Below are 26,755 nucleotides of genomic sequence, written 5' to 3'. Positions count from 1 at the left end.
AACTTTACGAACAAACATGCCTTAGGGAGCAGTATTGTTTCAAGGCAATGTGGGATACTGATCTCCTTTCAAGTAAACAAACCCAACAGATATATATTTTTTAATCCTCAAAGTGTCACTGTGGGTCTCCACTTGGAACAGTGCCGAATACAGCCAGCACTGAAGTGAGATCGATGCTATTGCTGTGGTGCATGAGGAATTTGATCCTGAAAGACATGATATTACATTGGTTGTGAGCCCATTTTCATTCTGCATCTGATTTCACACATCAACACAACACTGCGTCCTGACAGGCCACAAACCACAGTGAAGATGCAGACTGACCAAGAACATGGTGTTTCCGTGGAGCAGAGAACCGGTGCAGAAATTGTTTATATTTTTTGAAGAAAATATCTATTAATGCCACTGAAGTGCTTGCACTTGTCAGCACTTTCATGGTATAAGCAGATGGATCGCAGATTTTCACCGCTCATGCGTTAAGCGGTCAGGGTCAGCAGTTGTGAAAATATGATCGCACACATGGTACCCGTCTGCTTCCCTCTGCTTCTGCTAGACACCGAGCGCAGGGTGCAACCTATTAATGTAAATGACAAGTCAGAGTAGAGGAACCATGAACCAAGTACAGCCTAACCTTGAGGGGACTCTGCAGTGACACAGACGGATGCTCAGGACTGTCAGAGATATAATTTCTCTCTGATATTTAGTAGTGTCCCTTTTATCAGCTTTCCCTTTTGAATACGCAGCCTCAGTATTTACTATTTTAATGGCTTTGTAGAACCATTACAGAAAGATTAAACTCAACAGATTAAAACGAAGGGCTCTCTGAATGGAAAAGCTGCCACTTGCTGTATTAGCACTGCTAGCATTGAGCATGCAACCAAACACCAGTCTGGGATATTCTGCTACATTTCAGAATGACTATCCACACCACTGTAGCTGGTTTTATTTTATATTGTGGTAGACTATAAACAGCAATTTTTCCCCTCTCGCTTATTCCCAGAAACGCTATTAAGATAAATCTGTTTAAAAGTTGAAATTGACCGTTGAATGTGTGCAAATTGGATTTTTCTACCAGCAGTATTTCCATGAAGAGCAAGAGGCTTACAAAAATCCTGAGTTGTACATTGTCCCAATTCCCTGCATTAAGCTACTTCATCTTCCGCTTCTCATAGGCCTCAAAGTTTGAGCAACATTAGGACATCAGGACTGTAACACAAACTAAACTTGTATCCTGCATCTTGAAATCTTGATGCTAAGAATGCCAATTACCCTGTTGATGTGCACAAGATAGAGAATTATTGGGAGACAGTAGCTTTTCAGAACAGGCCTGAAGACACTGGAGTGGCTACAAGGCACAGTGCAAGAGACGCTGAACCATTTCTAGGTTCAGACCTTCATCATCAAAGTTTCAGCCAACTGCCTCGTGGGAGAGGGCAGCTCATTCAAAATCCTGAAGCTCCGTGAAGGAAATGAAAGAAATAGGAGAAGATATAGACTGGATTGTCTTTTGAGCCTACTCCACGATTCACTATAGTTACGATTGGATCATAGTACTAGAGCTCCCTTACTAACAGCACTGTGACTGTTCCTACAACACATGGACTACAACTATTCAGGAAGGCAGCACACCATCACCTTCTCGAGGACAATTATGAGATAGGCAATATCACTGGACTAACCAGTGACAACCATAACCCATGACAGAATACTTTTAAAATCTAACACTTGGTGATTCACGTACCAGGATACCCTAATTTCTTCGTAGCACTGAGTTCTGCAATCTCTTGCCACTTAAATAGCATACTGTTTTCTTATTCTTCCTGTCAAAGTGGGCAACTTGACATTTCCCCACATTATACTTTTTTGCCCACTCACTTAACATGTCTCCACGTCCTCTTGACATCTTACTTTCCTCTCTATCTCTGTATCATGGGCGAATGTGCATTATACATTTAGTCCCTTCATCCAAATCATTCATAAAGATCATAAATAGTTGAGGACCAAGCACTGATCCCTGTGGCACTCCATTAGTTACAGAGTGCAAACCCAAAAAGGCCCATTTATTCCCACTCTCTGCTTCCTGTAAGCTTACCAATCCTTTAACCACGCTAATAGGTTACCCCCTACTTCACATTCTCTTAATGTACAGTAACCTTTGATGTGGCACCCTTATCAAATGTCTTTTGGAAATCCAAATAGATCACATGCACAGCCTTCCCCTTTATCCACCTTGCTTGATACTTGTTCAAAAGTCCAAAGATATGCAGCTTAGGTGGATTGGCCATGCTAAATTGTCCCTTGGTGTCAGGGAGACCAGCTACAGTGGGTGCATGGGGTGATGGGGGTAGGGCTGGGGTGGAATTGTGGTCAGTGCAGACTCAATGGGCCAAATGGCCTCTTCCTGCCCTGCAGGATTCTATGATTTTATGAAAAACCCCTAATAAGTTAGATAGGTAATTCATTATCTATCTCCGCGGCCCCAGTGATAGTGATGGTCCTCCTTCCCATTCACCTTTTGATTTTCCAGCATCTTTGGGAAGTTTCCCATGTCTCCTACAGTGAAGACAATACAGAAAATATATGTTTAATGCCTCCCACCATCCCTTCTTTTCAATTATCAATTCCCCAGACTCACTCATTCACTCTCTCTAGAGAGGACCAGTGAACATGACTAGTCAGTTATTCGCTTCACTCAGGGTGCAGAAAACCAGTGACAACTCACCACAAAAAAAAAGTACAAATGGCCATGTGACTCATCTAGCTCGCCCTGTCATTGTAATCTATAATTGTTCCTTTGTCCTGGCCCATAAGAATTATTGTAATTGTAAATAGGAGCTTGATGGTACAAGCTTCAGAATTCTTCAGGTCCATCCAATAAGCAATGCACTCAATATGAATGAAATTATATAGCTATGTCATCGAGGTAATTTGTGAAGTATCACAGTGCTAAACACTGGAAACCTGCAGTTTGGTGGCCCAACACAAATGCTTTTCTGTTATAAAAACAGGTCTTGCAGCATCTGCGGAAAGGAAAACAGAGTTAATGTCTGTATGGCTCTGCTGCTTTTATTTCAGATTTCCAGCATCCATCACATTTGGCTTTTATTTCAGCACTTTTCTGTTATAATGAGTTTGTCTTGGGATTTGTTAGTGTCTGATTCCAGAAGGGATCTCACTGGAGGCAATAGCCTTCATTCAAAAAATATTTACTTACATACTAACTATTTAAAAGTTAAATAAGACTAACATTTAAAAGAGCTGCCCTCCGAGTTGCTACTCATCATCCAATCTGAGTGACATAGCTTCTTATGCACCTGTTGAGTAGCTATTAAGAGTTAATCCTTTACTTAATTTCCCAAGTTCATTCTTCCCACAAGCTGTTTACCTCATGTATAAGTTAGTTTCCATCCAATTCCTACGCCGCCTCTCCTCCAAATCACTTTCGCCAAAGGTGCAGGTGTCAATCTCCAATTGTGTTCGAGGCTCTCTTGGAGGACGTGCTGGAGATGTGTGTTCCCTTATCTTCTTGCAACTGAAACACTTGGGATAGCAGCTTTTCACAACAATTGGCTCCTGCGCTGCAACTCTCACGATGACCTGAATGTAAAGGCAGTGATTGACGGAAAAACTGAAGAACAAATCCTCCAGGATTGGGACTATTGCAATCCCACAAAGAGGAGGACAACAAACAGAAATTCTCTCTCCATTTTCTTCTGCGTTGCACACTGGGGAAAGTGAAAGCACCATCTTAACGAAATGAAGCTTCTTCAGCTCCAAGGAAGAACTTTGCAGCTTGATCATTCACTGTTCTGTGGTGACAAGAGAAGTATTCAATATCTGTGCCAGGAATGAACCTGGGAGACAAAACGATAAACAAAGAACATCCTGCAGACACTGCTGGATATGAGGAAAGGAGGACAGCTCTACTACTCTTATGGTAGGAATTTCTCTTTCTGCAGGTAGTGATCTCATTTCCAAGTTAGCAGCCTCAGGCTGAAGCTTCGCTGCAGACAATCGAATCTCAGTCAGTGGGAGAAAATAGGCTTGCGCCTTCATCAATAATGGGATAAGTTCAAGAGCAGGATCGAAAGGGACTGTCTCCATAGAACACACGTCTTCAGACTTGTTTGGAAGTTCAACATCAGTGTTTGACATTAAGTGCCTCAGTATCATAAAGACACCCAGTGTTACTACTTCTTTAGATAGTTGCTCTGTAGCCATCACTTTTGTCTGATGCGGTAATTTTCTTAGATTTGGTGCTGCATTTACATACTTCTGTACTGCAATATGTTGATTTTGTTTTTTTTTCATTCATGGGATGTTGGGGTCACTGGCTGGACCAGCATTCACTATTTATTTTGAAATACCCTTGAGAAGTGAATGGCAAGCTGCCGTCTTGAACCACTGCAGTCCAAGTGGTGGAGGTGTACCCACACAACCATTAGGGAGGAAGTTCCAGGAGTTTGATACCCACTGCACCTTGAAGTTGTTGATAGGGAGGCTGCAGAATTACATTATTCAGCTATGAAACTTTGCCAGATAGCATTGGGACACCTGTTCCTGTGTCTAGTTTGAATTTGGCCAAATGCCTGTTTACCTTGATGTCAGTACACCAAAACTGGTTTTCATCATCTACGATTTCTTGTTATTTCTGTTCGAAAAGTGTTTTCCCAGTCAAAGTCTTGAATTTCTTGGACGGAAGTTATTCTAATGCAGTTCTGTCTTACAAGCACAGGTTTCCTGGAACAGGCCATTTTGAAATGGCTGCACCCATGGTGTTGTGCGATCTCGGCAGGACATTTTTCCCACCTGAGGACCATGAGAACTTGAGATAATGGTCGCTGGTGCCTTTTCAGGGCATTTCCCTGGTTGCTGTCCTGCTATACTTAAAACAACTTAATCAGATTGCCCTTGGGAAGTTTCCCTCGCATCTTATTCTGCCTATGCTCTGCAGCCTGTCTGCCCAGTTATACAGCCTTGCTTAAAGTTAAATCTTCCAGAGATTGCAAGGAGCCAGGCAGATTCTCATCTAAAATGCCAACATCTATTTTATGCCTGATCAGATTTTTTTTGTGTTCCGTACATACAATTTGTGGCTAGGCTATACAAGTCTTTAATTAAAATGGGTTATTCCCTTCACCTTGATTTTGACTGCACCGGTTCAACTTCACCTTTTCAATAACAATACTTTTATGGGAAGTCTAAAATATAATATCACTGGAGGAGGTTCTCTCTTAGCGGACTCACCTGTCGGGTGAACACAGTCTGCTTTGCTCCGAACAGCACGTCACAAAGTGCTAACTTGATCTCTGTTCTCCTAGGTTGCTCGGCCTAAGGTGTTGTGGTATTGGGTGTAAAGATTTTGCCAATTTTGTTATTTGGTCAGCCTGTCTGGGACTCTCAATATTTTGAAAAGGTTCTGGTAGGGGCAAAGTGGTAGCCACTGCTCACCAGGATCCGAAATTGTCAGTCCTCACTATGCATGGCTTGCAAGTCATCGGGCTGCCATGGTTACTCAGTGGCCTTAGGCGAGGCTGCTGAGTTGGCCTTGATGTCCTTCACCTGCTGAGCTATATTGGTCGCTGGACTTATTGTGAAGTTTTTCACACCATTTTTTACCATTCTGGTGTGGGCTGTGTCATCGCTGCCATCATTTATGATGAGTTTGTCTATGGATTTGTTAGCCTCTTTTTCTAGAGGGGATCTCACTGGAGGCAACAATGTTTGTTCAAAAAAAACTTTTGTTGGCATGCTAATTTATAAGACTAATATATAGGTAGAACTGCCTTCTGAGTCAATTCTCAGACATCCTTTCTGAGTGAGATGACTGTGACGCAGTTTCTTTTGTACATGCTCAGTATGGGTTAACCCTTTACAATTTTACACAACCTAAAAATCATACTGTCATATTATTTATTCAATCTGTAGAATTGAAAAAGAGGGAAAATAATGCTAAACCTGTAAGGATCCTTGGTTAGAACACAATAGCTGCCTGCAGTTTTGGTCATCATATTATAAAAAGGATATGGGGCACTGGAGAGGATGCAGAGGTGATGTACAGTGGTCATACCAGAAATGTGTAGGTATACATATTGGTAAAGGATTGTAGAGAGAAACAAAATTGGATTGAAATGAAAAAAGTTGGTGCTGGCACAAAACATGAAATCCTATTTTGTATTCATGCCTCCCTTCTCTGTTAAATTAACAAAAGGAATTTTACTCCCAAAATGCTAGGGTTTTGATTTGCCCAGGGCTTCTTTGTGTGTGGTAACCATAGCTTGCTCTGCTCCTTCCATTTCATAGTATTTAAGGCAGTCAAACTGAACCATTTATGAGACTACAAACTGCTACGAGCCCAGTGGATTTGAAAGAATTGAGCAAGAACCTGGTTTCAGTGGCTGCCTTTCCTTATTCGCCCCTCCCCCTCCCATACTACAGATTGCTGTGTGTTCTACCAATGACCCCAGAGTGATTAATAGAAATTATGCTGCCTGAAGGTTATTGCATACATCTCAGCATTGCTACAGTGACTAACCGCTGCCCTATAAAACCTTCCAAGACAGCAAAGAGTATCCCTGTCACTGTGTGTGCATTCTGTGACTGTTTAATAGCAATGGGTGTGTGATTTGTCCTCTCCATACTGTTAACTGATCTCACCTCTAGTTAGCAATTCAAATGGTAATGGTATCTCGCACAATGGCCACAAAAAACGTCTTTGTGGAATGAAAACGACAAGTTCTGATATATCCCCGTTACAGAAAATGTGGGTAAAAACAAAAAATGTATTTCACAGTCTATTGTAGCTTATTTTTCTCCATATCCACTGTGTTTACTTCTTCTATTGCTTCCTCACATCAAGATATTATTTCATTGCAGTCCTTCTCAGCAAGAGATTTTATTGAGCTGATCAGAAATGGCATCTTACACATGAGCTTGCCTCATGGCGGAGTCACATGATTACAGCAAGTCAGATGTGACATGTCGACTGATTGGATTTTGAAATCCAAACATCCTTCTTTCCATAACGAATAAAAATTACAACATTCCCACTTTGAACAGCGAACCGCGGAATTGAGGGTCATTATTTCCATTTGGTATCTATGTGTTGTCCCTGAAATTTGTTTGGTCAGATCTCACACAACTTGGTTCATTGAAGACTTCTGTTCATCATGTGTTTTTTAAAAAGTGTATATACTCAGCTGGAATCGTACCATTCAAATCTTCCAGTTCAGCTATGATGTGAACATTTTCCTATAAACTGCTTCAGTTACCTTTGGCTCATGCATTTCATTCCATTGTTGTGGTCAGCAACCATCTTATGGTTTAATTGAATCTTGGCTCCCTCATATCAGAGTCTTTTGTTTCCCGCTCTTAGTTTTTTCTTGTGCCTTTTCTCTGTTGGCATGCTCAGGGTTAGCAGCTCAAGCTTTAGATTTGCACCAGCTGAGATCAATGGCTGTTCCATCCATCTATGATCTGAAACTCTAGATCTTCCTTCTTGTCATTCCCTTGGGTTCGCAAACTAATTTGTGCTCTTGCTATCATAGAACTGTAACCTCACTTTTGACGGTTTCATTTTTGGATCAACATATTGTGCCTATTTGAACAGGTCTATGAAGGTCATTATGCGTTTGAGGCACCGGTGTCTGACAGTTCTTGTTCATATGAACATACTAACGAGGAGTAGGACAGTCGGACCCTCGAGCCTGCTCTGCCAATTGATAAGAACATGGCTGATCTCATTGTAATCGCAACCTATAGTCTGTTTCTTGATGCAATGATAACCATAGGGGTAAAGTAACAGTCTCAAACAATTCATTGCCCATGGACTTGAGGAACCAAACTATTGCATCATGTATTGTTCTTCATCAGTCTCTTCTAGTGGCCATCTGTATAGGTTTAGATTGCTTTTATCTTGTTAAGTACTTGCATGTGAAATGATTCAGCTTCTTGCAGTCAAAACACGGTTTTCCCCATGCTGGGCAATCCTCCTTTTCCTTTGCATCCTACTCTTTGTCTGCAATCACTTCTGGACTGTCTCTCAGCATAAAATATCTCCTGGTCTGCTCTGCCATAGCTGACATTTCATATCTTCTTGCATTCTGACACACATCTATGCCCTTCTTTAGCATCAGTTTCTCATCCTTCAGTAGACTTCCCCCTCAGAGGGGTCACATATGCGCAAAACTAATCTATCTTTAATGAGGTCATCTTTTAGCTTCCTGATTTCACTTGATTCTGCAAGCTGCATTATTGCCTTTACATACTGTTCAATGATCTCCTTTACACCCTTGGCTCTCGTGCTGAAGACATTGCATTCATACGCAACATTCACTCGGGGTTCAAAGCATTTATTTAAGGCTTTCAAAATCTCTGCCTCTGTTTTCTTTGTTTGTCAGTTGGACTGAGAGTAGTGTACAATTTACAGCAGTCGTAGCATTAGGAGTGTGGCAACTCTTTTTGGTCCCAGTTTTTAAAAATTAAGTCTGTTGCAATCAAGGACTCTCTTCCACCTTCTTCCATCGGGAAAAAGATGAGGGCATGTACCAACCAAGTCAAGATCAGCTTTTTCCTGCTGCCATCTTACTTTTGAACGGAACCAAAAGGGAAAACGCTAGACAATCTCAGCAGGTCTGTTAGCATCTGGAAGGAGAGAAAAGAGCTGATGTTTCAAGTCCAGATGACTCTTCGTCCATTTGGAGACATGCAACAGTGGCCAGGAACATTTCATCTATCCTTACTTATGCCCATCCATACAAACATACAGGCATACAATTTAGGAGGAGTAGGCCATGCGGCCTCTCGGCTCTGCTCCACCATTCAATAAGATCATGGGAGATCTAATTTTAATCTCAAATGCACATTGCACCTCCCCCCGAAAACCTTACATCCCTTGCTCATCAAGAATCTATCTACCACTGCCTTAAAGATGAAGATACTCAAAGACTCTGTGTCAACCACCTTTTGAGGAAGCGAATTCCAAAGTCTTAGCCAAGTCCTCACAATCCAGCAAAGGGTGGAAATTGTTGTTCAGGGAATAGTGGACATAAATCCACCTTTAACTACTTGCACCAATGTATTTTGTTACCTCTGATAGGATCTCTACAATCCCTGACACCCATTTTGCGAAATGATGCAAAACTGTAAAATTGAGGCATCTAATAAACAAACAGTTTTCTGGATGAATGCAGTGCTGCTTTCACACCACATTCAGTGATATTGAAATGAGCCAGAGGTACCTCTTCGGCTTTTTAAACTGCAAATGTTTTGATGCTGCCAGGGAGGCACCACTGTAAGAAATTTAATTTATTTGTGACTGTTTTGCTCCATCTTCCTTTTCCATGATTCAGATTACACTTGATATTGCTCACTTGAATCCCAGTTCCTAACTACAGCAACTTAAGATTTAACACTTTCGATTAATACCAAGCTAAAATTAAGATCAACCGAAAGTTTCATGTCCAACCTCCCGTGAGAGTCACCTAAGATTGCAGAAATTAATGTTGTAATGTTAGCATACAAATGTTAACATGACTGCTTGACATCCCTCTGTCCCTGCCCTCCCCACTTCAAGTGAAGTATTGACCTATTTATCTTCACTGGGCTAAGGTTTTCATTGCAATGCTAACTGAGGAACGTTGTATGAACACAAATATCGCACACAGCAATTTCTAGGTTGTAGGCAGAAATAAGGGAGTTGAAATTCAAGAGAGATGGGGTCATTTCTGTCCACACTTGCAGGATTGGTCGTCTGCAAGTACAGAGGATCATTCATTTCGTGCTGGGAAATTACATGGGGGTGCTGTCTATGTACAGGTGGCGACACCACAGGCAGGCAGCCTTTGAGGCAAGTGTCACTGAACATGCATTTTAAACACTGACGAGAATTCACATGTCAAAGTTTTAAACTGCCCGAAGCTTTTCAGAAAAAGGTTGAGGTCGCTCTTGTAAAAAAAATTCATTTAAATGCAAAAATTATACATGTATATTTTTTGAAACAAGCCTTTTAAAGATGGCTGATTTGTGATAGGGCTGTTTCCAGCGAACAGCTATTGTACCTTGAACTGGCCTGGCACTCAGATCATTGTGAAACAATGGAAAGGTCTTGATGACTTGTCTAGGCTACTTGCTTGATCATTCTGGGCAAATTGTTCATCAAATAAAAATTAGTACAGGATTAATTTGGCTTGCCATTCCAGGTCTTGGTCTCATCCTGAAGTGCATCAACATAAATTAATGGGAAAAAAATGAATTTGCCTGTTCAGGCCCATCACATAAATGGGCCTTAATAGAAATGAAAGCGAGTACTCGAACCTAGCTCAGACCTGACATTAAGCAGCTGAATGAAGGGTAAAAGTTTCGCAATGTCACTAGAGCACTGACAGGGTGAATACAGAGTAGCTTTCAACCCCTCAGTATGGTTGCAGCAGAGGAGGAGGACAGGATAGCCTGGCAGCAGAGGGTGAAGAAAAAACAAATTTCAGAACAAACTACCATAGGCACTGCATGCACCACTATATAAACTTGCATTTATATCACAACACAGCTGTCAAAAACATCTCAGAACATTTCATACATGATGAATTACTTGGGAATAATGATTTGTTGTGGAGGAAAACAAGGAAGCCAATGCAGATCTTAAAAACAACAATGAAGATGGATAGTTCAGGGAAAAATATTGGCCAGGACACAAGAACTCCCTCTTTTAATGGGAAAGCCATGAGATTTTTAAATGTAAAAGCCAATAGCTAGGGCTTTGAAGGATGACACCTCTAAGGACACATCAGTAAAACTGTACTCAAGCATCAGACTAGCTCAAGTTCTGCATTGGATTTGAACCAACGACCAACTAAATCAACAGCAAGATTGATATTAACTGAACCAAATTAACATACTAGAGTCAGACACTGGGCAAAGTGATAATGTAGTGCATGCTAAAGCTCAGGCTCAGTAGTGAGGCGTTACCTGGGTTAAGGTGATCTGCCAGAGTAATCAGCATCCACAATGTAAGAGCACTGGCAATTAAGATCAACACAAAGAGCATTTCTGTGATAGGGTCTTTCCAGACAATTGCAAGACAACTACAGGATTCTTGCACTTGATTAAAGATGTAGCCTGAAGCCTGGGTTCTTCATACAGTCAAATCTATATCTCTCAGCAGCAGGGCCAGCTATAGATTTGCCATTCAGAAGGATTCTTCACTATTATGTATGCATCACTGACTGCATGCATGAAGCCGCTTACGCAAACAACAATCCTATGGCTCGGATGAGGAAAATTATTATTCACTCAACATGCATTCAAACGTAACCCAGTTCTTCAAAGGAAAAGGATGTGGATACTTGGCCCTCATAAATACAGTATAGGATAAGTGATGACAACTCCACTGAACAACATCTAAATCCCTGTAGATGTACATGGGTGAAGTACAACCTAAAAGATAGAGCAAAGATGCTATAGCAATACTGCCGGTGCTTGCACCAAGAATTTGAGAGTGTAGACTGATGCTATTGACAGCCTGGATATTTTTACAAGCACAGTTTACCTTTTTGTAAGGCGTGGATAAAATAATTTACTTTGATTTTGGACAACTGATGCTCTCTTTACTGCATGATAAAAGAATGCAGATTGCAAGATGCAAAATTTTGAAGTAAACTTATTTTTATAGAGCATCACAGCATGTGGTGCAAGTATTTAGTGAACTTTCTTGGTATGTGTCACCCCTCACAGTGATGGGTTTCCATATGCACCTTGTGCAGATGTCACACTTCTCATTGCTCAGCTAACAGGAAAGGCTGCAAGAACAATAGAACGTCTGGAATCTGACTACTTTCTCACTAAACGATTTATGCTTTCTCCACAATGCATACTTAAGTTCCTTCACCACTGCTGAACCAATATCCTGGAATTACCTATCACCATTTTGTGCATGTGTGTGCATACACGCAGAGATATACAAATGATCACACAGAACTGTCGCCTTCCAAGGCAGCGGCCCAACTTCGCCATAGAACCATAGGAAATTACAGCTCAGAAACAGGCCTTTTGGCCCTTCTTGTCTGTGCCGAACCATTTTTGCCTAGTCCCACTGACCTGCACTTGAACCATATCCTTCCACATCCCTCTCATCCATGAGCCCATTAAAAACATTAAGTTTTTCTTAAATGTTACCACTTTTTCTTAAATGTTACCGCATTTACCACTTTATCCAGCAGCTCATTCCATACTCCCACCACTCTCTGCGTGAAGAAGCCCCCCCCCCTAATATTCCCTTTAAACTTTTCTCCTGTCACCCTTAATCCACACCCTCTGGTTTTTTTCTCCCCTAGCCTCAGTGCAAAAAGCCTGCTTGCATCCACTCTAATCTATACCCATCAAAATCTTATACACTTCTATCAAATCTCCCCTCATTCTTCTACGCTCCAGGGAATAAAGTCCTAACCTATTCAATCTCGCTCTGTAACTCAGCTTCTCAAGTCCCGGCAACATCCTTGTGAACCTTCTCTACACTCTTTCAACCTTATTTACATCCTTCCTGTAACTAGGTGACCAAAACTGTACACAATACTCTAAATTCAGCCTCACCAATGCCTTATATAACCTTACCATAACACTCCAACATTTATACTCGATACTCAGATTCACAAAGGCCAATGTACCCCCATCTCAGGAAGATTGGGCTGGACAATGAAGCTAGTCTTGGCAGCATCAACCACATCTCAAAAACAAGAAGAAACTATGAAATAAGAACTTCTACAGAAACAACTTTGCATATCTGACCCTGCACTATTATCAAAAACCTTTGCGTGCTGAAAAGCTGTATCAACAGAATTTGAGTCATTTATAATGGTTAACTGGTTTGTTAGCTGCTTAAGCAGTGTTAGAAGATCATTGTAATGGTGTGCCATGATTGGCTGGTTTTCTATCCCTTGCACTAACAAAATCATGTTGCACAAATTCTACAGCACAGCAAAAGTGCCCACACCCAACATTTTGATTGGCAGTTACTAAAATTTAATAAAACAACTTAGTTATTTAGTACCTAAATCAGAGAATGGGCATCGCAAGGGGAAGAAAGCAGCAGGTGCCGAACCTTTGTGGGAATGAAGAGCTGACCAAAAGTTGGTCAAAAGACTTTGAAGATGAAGGGAGAGAGGTGGAGTGGTTCAAGGGATTAAGACAGGGTGAAGAACAGGTAATTAAATGCTTTCAAGAGAGTTTGCAAAGACAGTGAGTAAAAGGTTGGCAGACAAAGTGTAATGTGGGTAAATGTGAACTTGTCATTTTGGCACAAAGAATAGATGAGCAGTATACTATTTAAAAAGAGAGAGATTGTAGAACTCACTGGTACAGAGGACCTGGATGTCCTGGTACGTAAGTCGCAAAAAGTGCAGATAGGAAGATGCACAGCAAATGGAATGGTGGCATTAGTTGCAAGAGGAATGGAATATAAAAGTGAGGAAGTTTTACATCACTATGAAAAGCATTGTTTAAGTTTATTTATTAGTGTCACAAGTAGGCTTACATTAACACTGCAATGAAGTTATTGTGAAAATCCCATAGTTGCCACACTCCAGCACTTGCTTGGCTACATGGAGGGAGAATTTAACATGGCCAATGCACCTAACCTGCACATCTTTTGGACTGTGGGAGGAAACCGGAGCACCCCGAAGAAACCTGGAAGAAACCCACGCAGACATAGAGAGAATGTGCATACTCTCCACGGACAATGACTCAAACCGGAATCGGTTTGAGTCATTGCCTAGTGCTGTGAGGCAGCAGTGCTAACCACTGAATAGGATGGGTACTGGGAGGTTGTTTCCTCTTGTGGGTTAAACTTGAACTCAGGGACATAATTTAACAGTAAGAGGTCTCCCCTTTGAAGACAGAGATGAGGTGACTTTTTTTTCTCTCGGTTGGGGGGGTGGGGGGTCACGAGGGTGTGGTATTCTCTTCCCCAAAGGCTGAGTCAGATAGATTTTTAATAGACAAGACAAGGAAGTCAAGGGTAGTGGGATACAGATAGGAGAGTGGAGGTGAAATCACAAACAGATCAACTGTGATCATCTTATTGAATAGTGGAGCAGGCTTAAAGAGCCGAATGGCCTATTACTGCTCCTAAGTCCCATGTTTCTATGTTTCCTGCAAGAAATGGGTAGCACGGTAAAAAATAAAGGGAGAAACTCTAAAAGAGATGCATGAACAGAGGGATTTCAGTGTATGCACATAAGTCATTGAAGATGGCAGGGCAGGTAGCGAAAGAAGTTAAGAAAGCATAGTGAAGCCTAAGCTTTATTAATCGGGGTATTGAGTACAAGAGTAAGGAGGTCACATTGAATTCTTATCAGACGCTAGTTAGGCCTCATCTGTAGTACTGCGTCCAGTTCTGGGTATCAACCTTGAAGAAGAATGTGAAGACGTTGGAGTACAGAGGATGTTCACAAGGATGATATCAGGGATAAACAACTATAGGTAAGACAATAGATTGGGGGAGTTGAACTGTTTTGCTTGGAGAATAAAAATCTGAGAGAAGTACTGATAAAATTATTCAAACTTCTGAGGTATCCGGACAGGGTAAATCGTGAGAAGCTGTTCCCAGTCAAAACAGCATCAAGAACGGGAGGGCAGATTCAAAATAATTGGTAAAAGGAGTAGGAGGATGTGTGGAAAGTCTTTCCATCCTGAGGGTGGTTAGAGTCTGGAATGAATTTCCTGAAAAGGTGGTGGAGGCAGGTTCAATCGAGGTATTCAAAAAGGAATGGACTGCCAGCTGAAAAGACAGAATACGCGAGATTATGAAGTTAAGGCAGGGAATTGGGACCAAAGAGAATGCTCTTTCAGACAGCCAGTGCAGACTTGGATGGGCTGAATGGCATCTTTCTGCACCGTGAAGATTGAGACTCAGAGGGCATTCATACCAGCCCTATCTAAAATTATCTTGACAGTGGTGGGGGGAGAAGAGTTATAATCCTCACATGCATTAAAATGGGCAAACAAGGGTCTCAGATTCCAAATGCCTCAAAATTTAAAGTTCTGGCCCAAATATTTAAATCTTTCCACGGTGTCTCTCCTCTCTCAATTTGTAACCTCCAGCAACTACCACTCCAGCCTCTTGCACATTTCCCACCAATACAAAACTATTTGCAGCTCTGCTTTCAGCTGTCTGTTTCCCACTTGTGACAATTCCTCACTCCAACTTCCTCAACATTTCAAACTACCTCTTCTCCTCAAGTCCCATCTCTACAGGCAAGCTTTTGGTGACTCTTTCTAAACTCTTTTTTGGCTCAGTACCTGTTTCTCATTCACCAGCAGGTTTCTTGGGATATTTGATTATTCTGAAAGTAATATTCTCCCAGACAGGTCTAACAGGTGAGTTAATGTGCGCATAGGCACGAAAGGTGAAATGTCTTCCATCTGCTCTGGAGTTACCACCATTTTGCGATCAAACTTTATGTACCAAATACTGAGAGACCAAAGAGACAGTAACGTTCTATCATACTTGACCACTTGAAATCAGAGTATCTATTTGTTTTTTGGGTCATCTATTGTCAGTTCTAGTAAACTAGGTCATTCAATCATGGTGTGAAGATTGATGCAAGAGAGGTTTCAGTTTGAAAATTGGCACATTAGGAATGCGACACTGTGCTGTCATGATCAGATTGTGCTAGAAACAGACCATTAAAAAAACTGCAATATAATTGCACTATTCACAGTAGATTTTGGAAATGACTTGATTTGTAGGTGGTGCGGTGGGACAGCAGTTAGCACAGCTGCCTCATAGTGCCAGTTCCCAGCTTGGGTAACTGTCTGTTGGAGTCTGCACATTCTCCCTGTGTGTGCATGGGCTTCCTCTGGTTTCCTTCCACAGTCCAAAAGACAAAAAACAAAAAGAACAGAACAGCACAGGAACAGGGCCTTCTGCCCTCCAAGCCTGCGCTGATCACATTGTCTTATCTAGACCAACCACCTGCATTCCTCTATTCCTCATCCATTCATGTATCTATCCAGACAAGTCTTAATGTCTCTAATGTGTCTGTCTCAACCACCTCACTTGGCAGTGCATTCCAGGCCCCCATAGCTCTGTGTTTAAAAAAACTTCCCCTGCACATCTCTAGTGAACTTTCCCCCCTTTCCTTGAACTTGTGCCCCCTTGTAAATGTCATTTCTGCCCTGGAGAAAAGCTTCCAACTGTTCACCCTATGTTCCTCATAATTTTATAAACTTCTATCAGGTCACCCCTCAGCCTCTGTCTTTCCAGGGAGAACAATCCCAGTTTATTCAATCTCTCCTCATTGCTAATACCCTCCATGCCAGGCAACATCCTGGTGAACATTATCTACACTCTCTCCAAAGTTTCCACGCCCTTCTGGTGGCATGGTGGTCCAGTGCATTGGCCATGTTAAATTCTCCCTCAGTGTACCTGAACAGGCTCTGGAGTGTGACGACTTTGAGGATTTTCACAATAACTTCATTGTAGTGTTAATGATGCTGACTTGTGAGACTAATAAATAAGCTTTAAAAATAACTTTGTTACAAAATGTCAAACCTTGTAAATCACTTGCTTTAAACAGGGTGATTGGTTGATTTTGAATTACACATTAAAGCACATTGTATGGCAGCGGATTGCAAATGTGGGAGTCATCTGTAAGTACTGACATTTTTCCAGAAGCACACTGAAAATATTTTGGAGTGTGGTGGCATTTGACCTACAAACTGTACAGTAAAGAAAATTTGTAAATTCTTGAAAAGGTCTGTGGAATCTGTAATTGCTTTTATGAACGTTTGAAAAGGACATTTATCAGTCTGCATCGATTGTAAAGAGATCAGTTGTAATTTTCTTGGATAATAAGAAATACAGGTTCATGTGGCCTGGCAATCCTTGACCTAGAAGCAGTATCAAGAGAAAGTTAAGGAGGAAGCCATGTGTCTGGTAGACATAAAGGTGCACTCTCTGAAACCCACCTACTCTAATTTGAAAATCTTAGAAAAGTACACCCGAAAGTAATTTGACCTTACAATGCAGAAAACAGTCAGAAATGTAAGGAGCCATTTATTTTTTAAGCACAAAGCAAATTAACTACAAACAAAAGAAAAAGATTAGGGGCAGAATTCTCCAGCCTCCCCTGCCAGTGGGATCTTCTGGTTCCGAAGTCGACAACTGCCGTGGATTCCCCAATGGCGGCACAGGGCAAGGAATACAAATCACCATCAACGGGACAAGATGATCCCGCCAACAGCCAATGGCAAGCCACTTCCACCATGGGAAAACCGACTGCTGAAGAATTCTGCCCTAGATTGCAAATTTGTCTCCGATACAACCTTCAAATTTTGCACTAAGCCAATATTTTGCAAGCCTGTCATTTTATGACCAAGTAAAGCCAAGCCAGCTCTGCACTGATGGGGTTAAACACGCCCAAGGTACAACAAGGTTGCAAAAATTGGGATCATTAATGCTTTAAAAGCATAACCAATGCAGTCTGGGCAATTGCTGCTTTTAAGATCTTGTGCAAATGTGGTTTCTTCTTTCAGAAATAAAATGTTATGCTGCACTGAGTTAGCCACAGGTGCGGGGATGCATTCCACCCTCCCCACTGCCCCCAACCCAACGCAGCTTTTATTATTTTAACTGAATTGAAATCTACACGTTGTTCCATTCCTTCACCACAATTTACCCTGTATCATCTAATTCGACAGTCGAGCCACGTTAATTTACTGATGGGGGGGTTGGGGGTGGGGAGAGAGAAAAACCTCTGCCTCAGCAAAAGTTTTCATTAAAATTTTAGACAAATGATCTCCTTGTCCTTCTCTCCACTGCCTGGGGCTCCATGCTATTTCTATGCAAATAACAACCTCCGAGTTTATATCCTATTATTTCCACCGGAGCTGCGCCGACATGACCTGAAACGCAAGAGATGGAGCGAGTGATTGCTGGAGTGTGAAAAAAAAATATCGTCAGGAGTCAGAACCAAGAACAAAAAAAAAATGCTGGGATAACGTATTTATCTCGAGCTGTATTGAAATTCATTCTGTGTCGGTGATCATGCTCAATCCATCTGCTTTATGTTATCATTTGCATTTCATGCCTCCTGGCTTTGATGTGCTGATACTTTGATGCAGTCTGAGGCGTACATTATCATTATTTCAATTTTCACACGAGCCGACAGGTCAGAGAGATCGAAATGTTGATGTTTCACGTACAGCTGTTTATTGTAAGATGGGACGGAAGGATGTCCATGACACCTTGCCATCTCTGTTCATTATGCATGCAAGTATTCCAGCAGCAAATTAAAGCTGATTCAATGTGAGTAAAATCCAATTTTTTTTTCTCCCTCTCTCTCTCATTCTCGCCTGTGCCGTGTAGGCAAGGGTTCACAGGGCACCTAAATGAATCTAGGTGTCTTACGGCAATTTGGTTCTGTAGTTACAGACCACTGACACATAGAAGGTAATGCAGACATAACGTGATTAGGCAACTTCCAGCACTGATCACCCGCCACCCCCCTTGATAAAATAATCTGGGCTGCAAATGATAATGGCCAGCTGAAGGCTGCCTCTATCACACATTAGCTGTCTGTGAATCACCACCAAACTGAGCAGTGACACAGGCTCAGCCAAGCAGAAAGCAAGCCCTGTCTAGATTCCAGCAGAAAGTGGCACCCTTGACCGGCCTTATTCCACATTAAGGGGAGGAAAAGAAGCAAAACAACATGCAGTTAGCTAAGCTTTTCCCTTTAGGCTGCGCGAATTGCACTGTTTGCTTCGGAAACAGCTCCATTTCCCACCAAATCGCATTTGCAGCAACCTCTACGCAGCCAAGTGCATTCTGGTTTTTTTTTTCTGAAATGGGATAAGAAAGCTTTCTATTTCAGAAAAAGGGAAAGTCTTTTTCTGTCGTCAGTCTCTCTCAGTGAGATGATTGCAATTCTGGCGCGCTCACATGCTTTCCCTCACCAATCTCCCACCCGTGGATTCCTCTGAACTGAAAACTGGGGGGAACTATTTCTATTTTTCACTGCATCATTTTTGTGCTTCCTTCTCAGTCACCCTGCAGCAGAAAACTACTAGCATTTGATGTTGTGCATTATAAGCAACATCACCATGATGATAGCAACATTGCAGAAGTGCCAGGGCTATGTGAAAATATTACATTATCAAATTGCTTTGTCAGAGCTGCAATCCAAGGGAAAAAGATCTCTGGGTCACCTTTTAAATAGTTTATATTCTAATTAAACAATTTGACATTGATTGTTTTTGTTTTTAAAATACAGCACTGCAATTTAGAATATTAATTTTCTTTCTGCACCTACACATCTGCTCTATACAATATGGTTTGAATCTATGAATAGCCTATCCTCAGGGCAGTTAGGACAGCTTGTAGTTAGTGGGTTATAGATCTAAGTTGTCTACCTGTAAAATCCACAAGCTCCAGAGAAAACTGCGAACCAGAGGTTATAATGGAGATTACCACAGATATCAGCACAATACTCGACCTTTGAAACCTCGAAAAATCCCTCCAAGAATGGGGATCAACTTGTACATTGAGCATAAGAGTGAACTGCCAACATGGATAGTCACCATCTTTGCTTGCCACGTGGGATCTTAAAGCCTTGCGCATCTTTGCAACATAGCCCGTATTGCCTGCTTGCTCCCTTGTATCCAGTCTTGTCCCCAGTCACAAGGTATCAGTAGGTAACCATCCATTTGTGAGGTGACAAAAAAAAAAACAAGGTCAACTATTAATGTGAGTATAGCATGTCATGGCTGAAAAAGGAGGGATCAACGAATGCCATATCTTTGTAAAAATATGGTTTTTGAGGCAAGAAAGATTGGGTCATCTTGTATGCCGAGTTGATCAAAGCACCACGATCTACAGTATTCAAAAGAAAACTATAGGTTTTCACAGTATGTCAAGGATCCAACTCAGTTTGCAGGGAGTGAGCAAAGCTTTCATTTGCTAAAATACCCAATTCTGAAAAAGCAAGTTATAGAACACTTGTCTCATATTTCACCTTTTTTTGCTGTAATGTTGGTGTGTATTAATAAAAAGTGATTAGGCACGGCATGTTATGCAGTGAAAAACCCCTCCACTTGCCATATTTATTCTGATTTGCTGCCCAAGTGCTATAATGCTACATAAAGCATCACAAAGGCAATGCAAAAATTCTGGTTTCTGAGTAGAGCTGAATCATGATGACGACTCTCCCAATCCATAGGGCAAAGTAATTTGTTTTATTATTTTATTGTAAAGAATCCAATGGGATAAAATTGTCCCGTGTGTATTCCAGTCAAAGCACATATATGATTATATTTGAATTATGTGCATTCTGGACAATGTTCACCTGGGTAAGTTCTCTCCAATTGCTCCAGTGGGTTTATTCAGTGAGCAGCTGAGTCACACAAAGAGAATTGGCTTACAACAAAAAACACAAATAAAAGCAACTTCACAATATTGAATGGCAGCTTCTGAATAGCAACAGGTTATCCGAAAGGGTTACAGACACAAAGCCTTTTCATTTCAATGTTAACTATAAGTCTCATGAATTGCATATTTGTCAGCACATTTCGGGTTTTGATATTTTGGAGGGAAAAATCACTGCTCCATTTCTACTTTATTCAATTTTATTATGTCTCTGTCCAACTTTGGCTTAAGATTCAGGCTTCGTTTTGATTCTGAGCACAGCTGGGAACTAGTTACTAAGAGCGAATTGGAGTCAATGTGGGCTTGCAAAGTTTTTGCTCTCTACTTGTGAAAAAAACATTCTTAGCTCCTTTGCTCAGTACCCTCAAAGACAGGAGCATAGTTGAGACAAGAAGTGCAGTCTGTGATTACAATTCAACATCGTTATACACTCAAGGCTTTAAAACAATCATGGGGCAATCAGGCTGGCCTGGCAGCTCATTACCTCACTTACTGAGTGTGCATCAACAGTACTCAGTCAGACCAAAGTCAGAGTCAAACAAAACAACAGAATCCTCCTACATACGTGGAATGAAAGCATGACAGAGTGCATATCTTGCTGAGCACAGTAATAATAAAGTAGCGTTAGTCTTGGGTAGCCCCAAGAACATTCTTCTCAAAAGGAACAAAAAGCAATTGTTGTGAGTCTTGTAAAATAGGTGAAAGGTAAACAAATAAGATACTGCAGAATTAATTCCAGGATTGCAAGTGTCAATGTTACTGCTAAACTTGTGGAGTGCTCTTTTAAGTACTGTGGGCTGAAGCCAGATCAGGCCCCCAATTTACATATTTCTACCTGAAGAATTCTCATCAGACGTTTGGTGATCAGGATGTGGAGGTGCCTGCGTCGGACTGGGGTAAGCACAGTAAGAAGTCTCATAACACCAGGTTAAAGTCCAACTGATTTATTTGGCAGCACAAGCTTTTGCTGTCTCAGGCTCCTTCTTCAGGTGAGTGAGGAGTTGTGTTCACAAACAGGGCATACACCAACACAAACTCAGTTTACAAGGTAATGGTTGGAATGCCAGTCTTGTAAATTGAGTTTGTGTCTGTATATGCCCTGTTTGTGAACACAACTCCTCACTCACCTGAAGAAGCAGTGACACTCCGAAAGCTTGTGCTACCAAATAAACCTGTTAGACTTTAACCTGGTGTTGAGAGACTTCTTACAGTGGTGATCAGAGCAGGAGTTATGTCTGCCCAGCACCAAGGATTCTTTCAAGTCCCTGGCAGCTATTGGTGAAAGATTGGTGTTAATTTTGTTTTGCAGGTATTCTTCTCGAACCAGATGAACAGGAATTCTCTACAGGAGTCATGATTTTCCTCTCCTGTAACTGATTCCAAACTCCCACCCATCCCCATTACTTCCCCAGGTCTGCTACAAAAGTATGCTCAAGAGGTCTAATTTCAGATCAAACCGGTCACACAGCAGCAGGCTTTGTCCCAATTCCTCAAGTGAAACAAGCACTCTCTGCTAACCAGCATATTCAGCTTAATCTTCATAAATTATAAAGACCGTTTGCTGTCATTTCTTTAGGCATCTTCTGAGGTGCCAAATTACTCATTCTCTAACATCAGTCACATTCCACATTTACTCAAAGTGGTAAGTTACCTGACTGGATGTTCAAATTAATTGGCCTCTAACTCTTTAATTGGCCACAACACCTTGGAATGGGCAAATACTAGGTTTCTGTAACCCCCCTCAGGCCCTTTGAGTTTATTTTGCAGCAGATCTGTGTAATTCAAAGAGACAACAGGTGAAGTTTTTCACCAACATCCTTCAAAAAGGAGAATCCCAAGAAAGCCACTCTTAACTGTAAAGAAAACTTCACCCTTCATTATGAAGGTAAAACGAAAATGCGCCAAGATATAAGGAACAAGTCTGGTGAATCTTTGATGCACTCCCTGTATAGCAATAACATCCTTCCTAAGATAAGGAAATCAAAACTGCACACACTACTTCAGTGTGTAAGCAAGGTTCTACAAAAGTGAAGCAAGTCTTCACTACTCCTGCACTTAAACCCACTTACAATAAAAGCCAAATACATGAAGTAGGAGGTAACATACTGGCACAGGGTTAAGGATTGATTCACAGGCAGAAGACTGAGTAGGAATAAACAGTTCATTTGCTGACAGGCTATGACTTGTGGGGTACTGCAGAGATCAGCATTCGGAACCCCAGCTATTCACAATATAGATCAGCGATTTGGATGTGGAGACCAGATGTAATATTCCCAAGTTTGCAGGTGAGACAAAGCTTGATAGGAACATGTGTTGTGAGGATGATTTCACAATTGTCTCCACAATTGCCTGCTGCACCTGCATGTTAGCCTTCAGTGACTTACTGATGAGGACATGCAGGTCCCTTCGTACATCTACACTTTCAAATCACTCATCATTTACGAAATACTCCACGCATCTGTTTCATCTACCAAAGTGGATATCCTCAACTTTTTCCATATTGTATTCCATGTGCCATGATCTTGCCCACCCACTAAGTCTGTCCAAATCCTCTTCAAGCAATTTTACATCTTCCTCACAACACACGTTCCGATCAAGCTTTATCTCACCCTCAAACTTGGAAATATTACCTCTGATCTCCACATCCAAATCGTTGATATATATTGTGAATAGCTGGGGTTTCGAACGCTGAGTCTTGCAGTACCCCACGAGTCATAGTCTGTCAACAAATGAACTGTTTATTCCTACTCAGTTTTCTGCCTGTGAACCAATCCTTAACCTGTGCCAGTATATTACCTCCTAGTTCATGTGCTAAATTTTGCTAACCAACTTTGTGGGAAACGTTATCAAAAATCCAGGTGCACTACATCCATTGACTCTCCTTTATCAATGTTGTGACATCCTCAGAGTTCCAACAAGTTTGTCATATGTAATTTCCCATTCATAAATCCATGTTGACTATTCTCAAACAGATCATTATTAACCAAATATACATTTGTCACATCCTTAATGGATTCTAGCATTTTCCCTGACATAAGGCTTAAAGGTCTGCGTCCCCTATTTCCCACTCTCTCACCTCTTAAAAATAGTGGGATGACATTTGCCACCTCCCAATCTGCATGGGCCATTCCAAAATCTATAGAATTTTGCATGATGATCACCAATGCATTCACAGCTACCACTTTCAACATGCTGCAATATAGGTCATCAGCTCCCAGGAACTGACTGGCGTTCAATCCCCTTAATTTCGTCAATAAAGTCTTCTAATAAATTTCCTTCAATTGCACATTCTTCCTAATTCTTTGACCTCTAATGCTAAGATTTCTTGTATCTTCCTCAGTAAAGTCACAAAGTAATCATTTCGTTTCTCTGCCATTTCTCTATTTCCCACCAAAATTCTCCTGACTATGCCTGTAATGGACTCACATTTGTCTTAGCTAAATGTTTCCTGTTTAGATTTCTATAAAAATCTTTATAGTCCATTTTTACGGTTTTGGTAGTTTACATTCATATTCTGTTCTTTCTTTGTCAGTTTCTCGGTCGTCTTTTGTCTAAAATGCTCCCAAGTCTCAGGTTTATTACTATTTTAGGCAACTTCTCTTTTAATCTTGCCCACTCCTTAACTTCCTTTGTTTGCCACAGTTGACTGTCTTTTCTTTTTGGGTCTTTGTGCCTTAAAGTAATGCATAATTGCTGCAAACTCAGTTATCATTCTTTAAAGGTTGTCTGTTGCATATGTTCACATATTTTAAAGGTATTTTCTTAATCCACCTCATCCAATTTGCCCCTTTGTTCAAATTTAACACCCTGGCTTCAGGTTGAACTACCTCATTTTTTAACATAATATAAAATTCTATCATATTATGCTCACTCATCCCCAAAGGTTCTTTTACAACAAGATTATTAATTAGCCCCTTTTCATTATATATTACTGGATCTAAAGCAGCCCGGATTTAAATCAATGTAAAACAGACTTGTCTTCTTTATTTACATACATGGGATCATGTAAAATTTTCATTTTAATCCAACAGTTATTCTCCTAGTAAGAAGATTTGTCCTAGCATTTTCCAACATCTTAACAGTCTCTGTCCTCCAATACAACTCCTATTCCATTTTCCTGTAATTTGATGAATTCTGCTTTTGGCAACATTAGATCAGTTTGCACTGCACAATTCCATTATGATACTTTTCTTGTATTGCTGCACAACCTTCCTTGGAGATTATTAGGGGACAATTTCATTAAGAATAGCACTAAAAATGACTGTCACTCAAAAGTACCTCTGCTTCATAAATAATTCAAACATCCTGGACGTTGGAATAAAAATACATTTTTTTTTGTAAAGCAAATACAATATTGAACTTTAACTGATAGCTGCAGTGTACTGCAGCGATGACAGCTGGAGACTGTGTTATCTTGGCAAAGACGACCAACCACAGGGCTTTACCAATGCAAAAACTTGCTTTTACCTTGTTCAAGGCGCCGGCTCCAGTCAAAATGATGTGCGAATTTTCCACTTGGATAGTTCTCTGTCCCAGCCTTACAAGGTATGCACCAATACCAATTGCACGGCACGTGACCTGCAATCACATTAATAATCAGTTAACAGCGCTTCGTTCAGCCAATGAAACCCTTATTAAACTGGATTACCAATTCGCAAATTGTTCAAATAAATCAACATTTTAAAAAAACCCAAGAGATAAATACTCAGTGCATTGAGTTTTTAAATGTGCAAATGTTGGGGATAATTCCACAAATTGCAGGGACATACACATGACAGCAGTGGCATACCACCAGTTATCATGCACTGTGCCCCTGCTTTCTGCCAGTGCTAGGGGAGTGTTGGATCAAGTGCAATTTTATTCTACTTATGAGAACAATTTGTGATGCATCAGCTGCCCAGGTCCTCAACGAAGCCAATGGATGGGAATAAAAGGAAAGGACTTGCACCTATATCTCACCCTTCAGTCTCATGAGGTTCCAAAGCATTTTATTATCAATGAAGCACTTTTGAGATGTGAACATTGTTGTATTGTATAAAAGAGAGCAGCCAATTCGTGCACTGTTAAGGTCCCACAAAAATAAGGTAATGACTATATACTCTTTTTTCTGTAATGTGAATACTGAGACAACTCTACTGCAGGAATTCCATGGGACAATTCTTCACACTTCTTTGAATTGTGCTATGGGGTCTTTAGCATCCATTCCAGAGGCCTCAGCAGCCCCAACAGTGCAAGATTTCCTCCGTACTACACTGGAGTGTCAAACTAAATTACGCGCTCAAGTTGGAAGACTTGAGCACTCAAACTTCTAACCAGCACTCAGCTGAAGCCGAAATACACAACCATGTTATTTTTTTAAAACTTTATTGTTCCAGGACATACCAAATTCATGGTGATAATTTCATCATAAGCCAAAGATGATTCTCCAGCTATCATTCCTGATCCTCGGAGATTCTCAACTCCCAGGCCCTCTTCTTTCCCAATAATATCTGTTATTTTGTACCTGTGAAACAAGAAAAGTAAATAACAAGGAAACCAATGCAAACTCAATCCAAATTCAAATATGCACCAGCACCTAAAGGGGATTGATTACTAAACATCAAACTCCAAAAACGAAGCAGCATATAACAAAGGACTTCTTTCTCTGCTTTTCTCAATCTTTGCTCCATCTCTATTGAAGATGCTGGCGTTTAGGTTTTGTAGCAAGTGCTAAAGTGGGAGAGATCTCTGGCCACATGCAATGTGGGGCTGTTCAGCTCATTAAATACGGCATGCACAAGGAGCTTGCCAATTTTCACAGCAGAAAGTCTCCATCCCCACCTTTCGTCTGGGCATTATAAAAGGGCACCAGGACAGCCTGCATGGCACCCTCCACCTTACCCCACTTTTCTGTCCTTCCCTGCTCACTCTTTCTTGGTCATCCTCCATACGATTTGCCTGTTACCATGCGGTCTCAAGCATAGGTTGACATTTACACATACCACACAAAGAGGGCATTGCAACAGCAACTCACCACTAATCATGGAAAAAGTCCAGCTGGCTAGGTGCAGGCCACTTATGTACAGTTGTGAAAGCGAATGTTCAAATTTGTCACTGGCTGAGAACTTAGTTTGGTGGGGGAGTCCTCATTCTGGCAAGTTCACCTTTCAATGAGCATGCAGGGCTTGCTAATGCATGCAAGATTCGTTGGGAAGCTTGACCTATGTTTAGCCCGCCCTTAGAAGTTCCAAAAACCTCACTTATGAAGTTCATCCCACTGTTTGGAAGCTGATTTTTGGCCTTGCACCAAATTGAGTTCCGCTGCCCAGCAAGCTTCCCACTGCTGGCAAGACGGAA

General features: G+C 41.2%; 1 protein-coding gene across 1 annotated transcript in view; it reads right to left on the bottom strand.

The window, feature by feature from the left end:
* The window catches only part of acaca (acetyl-CoA carboxylase alpha), a 274,803-nt gene that overhangs the window by 85,252 nt on the left and 162,796 nt on the right, over positions 1-26,755 (bottom strand). The window contains exons 43-44 of the mRNA XM_080210370.1: positions 25,802-25,922; positions 24,887-24,997 (exon numbers count right to left, since the gene is read on the bottom strand). Of these exons, the coding sequence (XP_080066496.1) occupies positions 24,887-24,997; positions 25,802-25,922 (232 nt within the window). The remainder of the gene's footprint in view (positions 1-24,886; positions 24,998-25,801; positions 25,923-26,755) is intronic.

The sequence above is a fragment of the Carcharhinus amblyrhynchos genome, chromosome 23 (genome assembly GCF_965287045.1).
Source record: "Carcharhinus amblyrhynchos chromosome 23, sCarAmb.v2.hapA, whole genome shotgun sequence".
Classification (NCBI taxonomy): domain Eukaryota; kingdom Metazoa; phylum Chordata; class Chondrichthyes; order Carcharhiniformes; family Carcharhinidae; genus Carcharhinus; species Carcharhinus amblyrhynchos.
The sequence above is the reverse complement of the archived record's forward strand: the minus strand, read 5'-3'. Positions and strand labels throughout refer to the sequence as shown.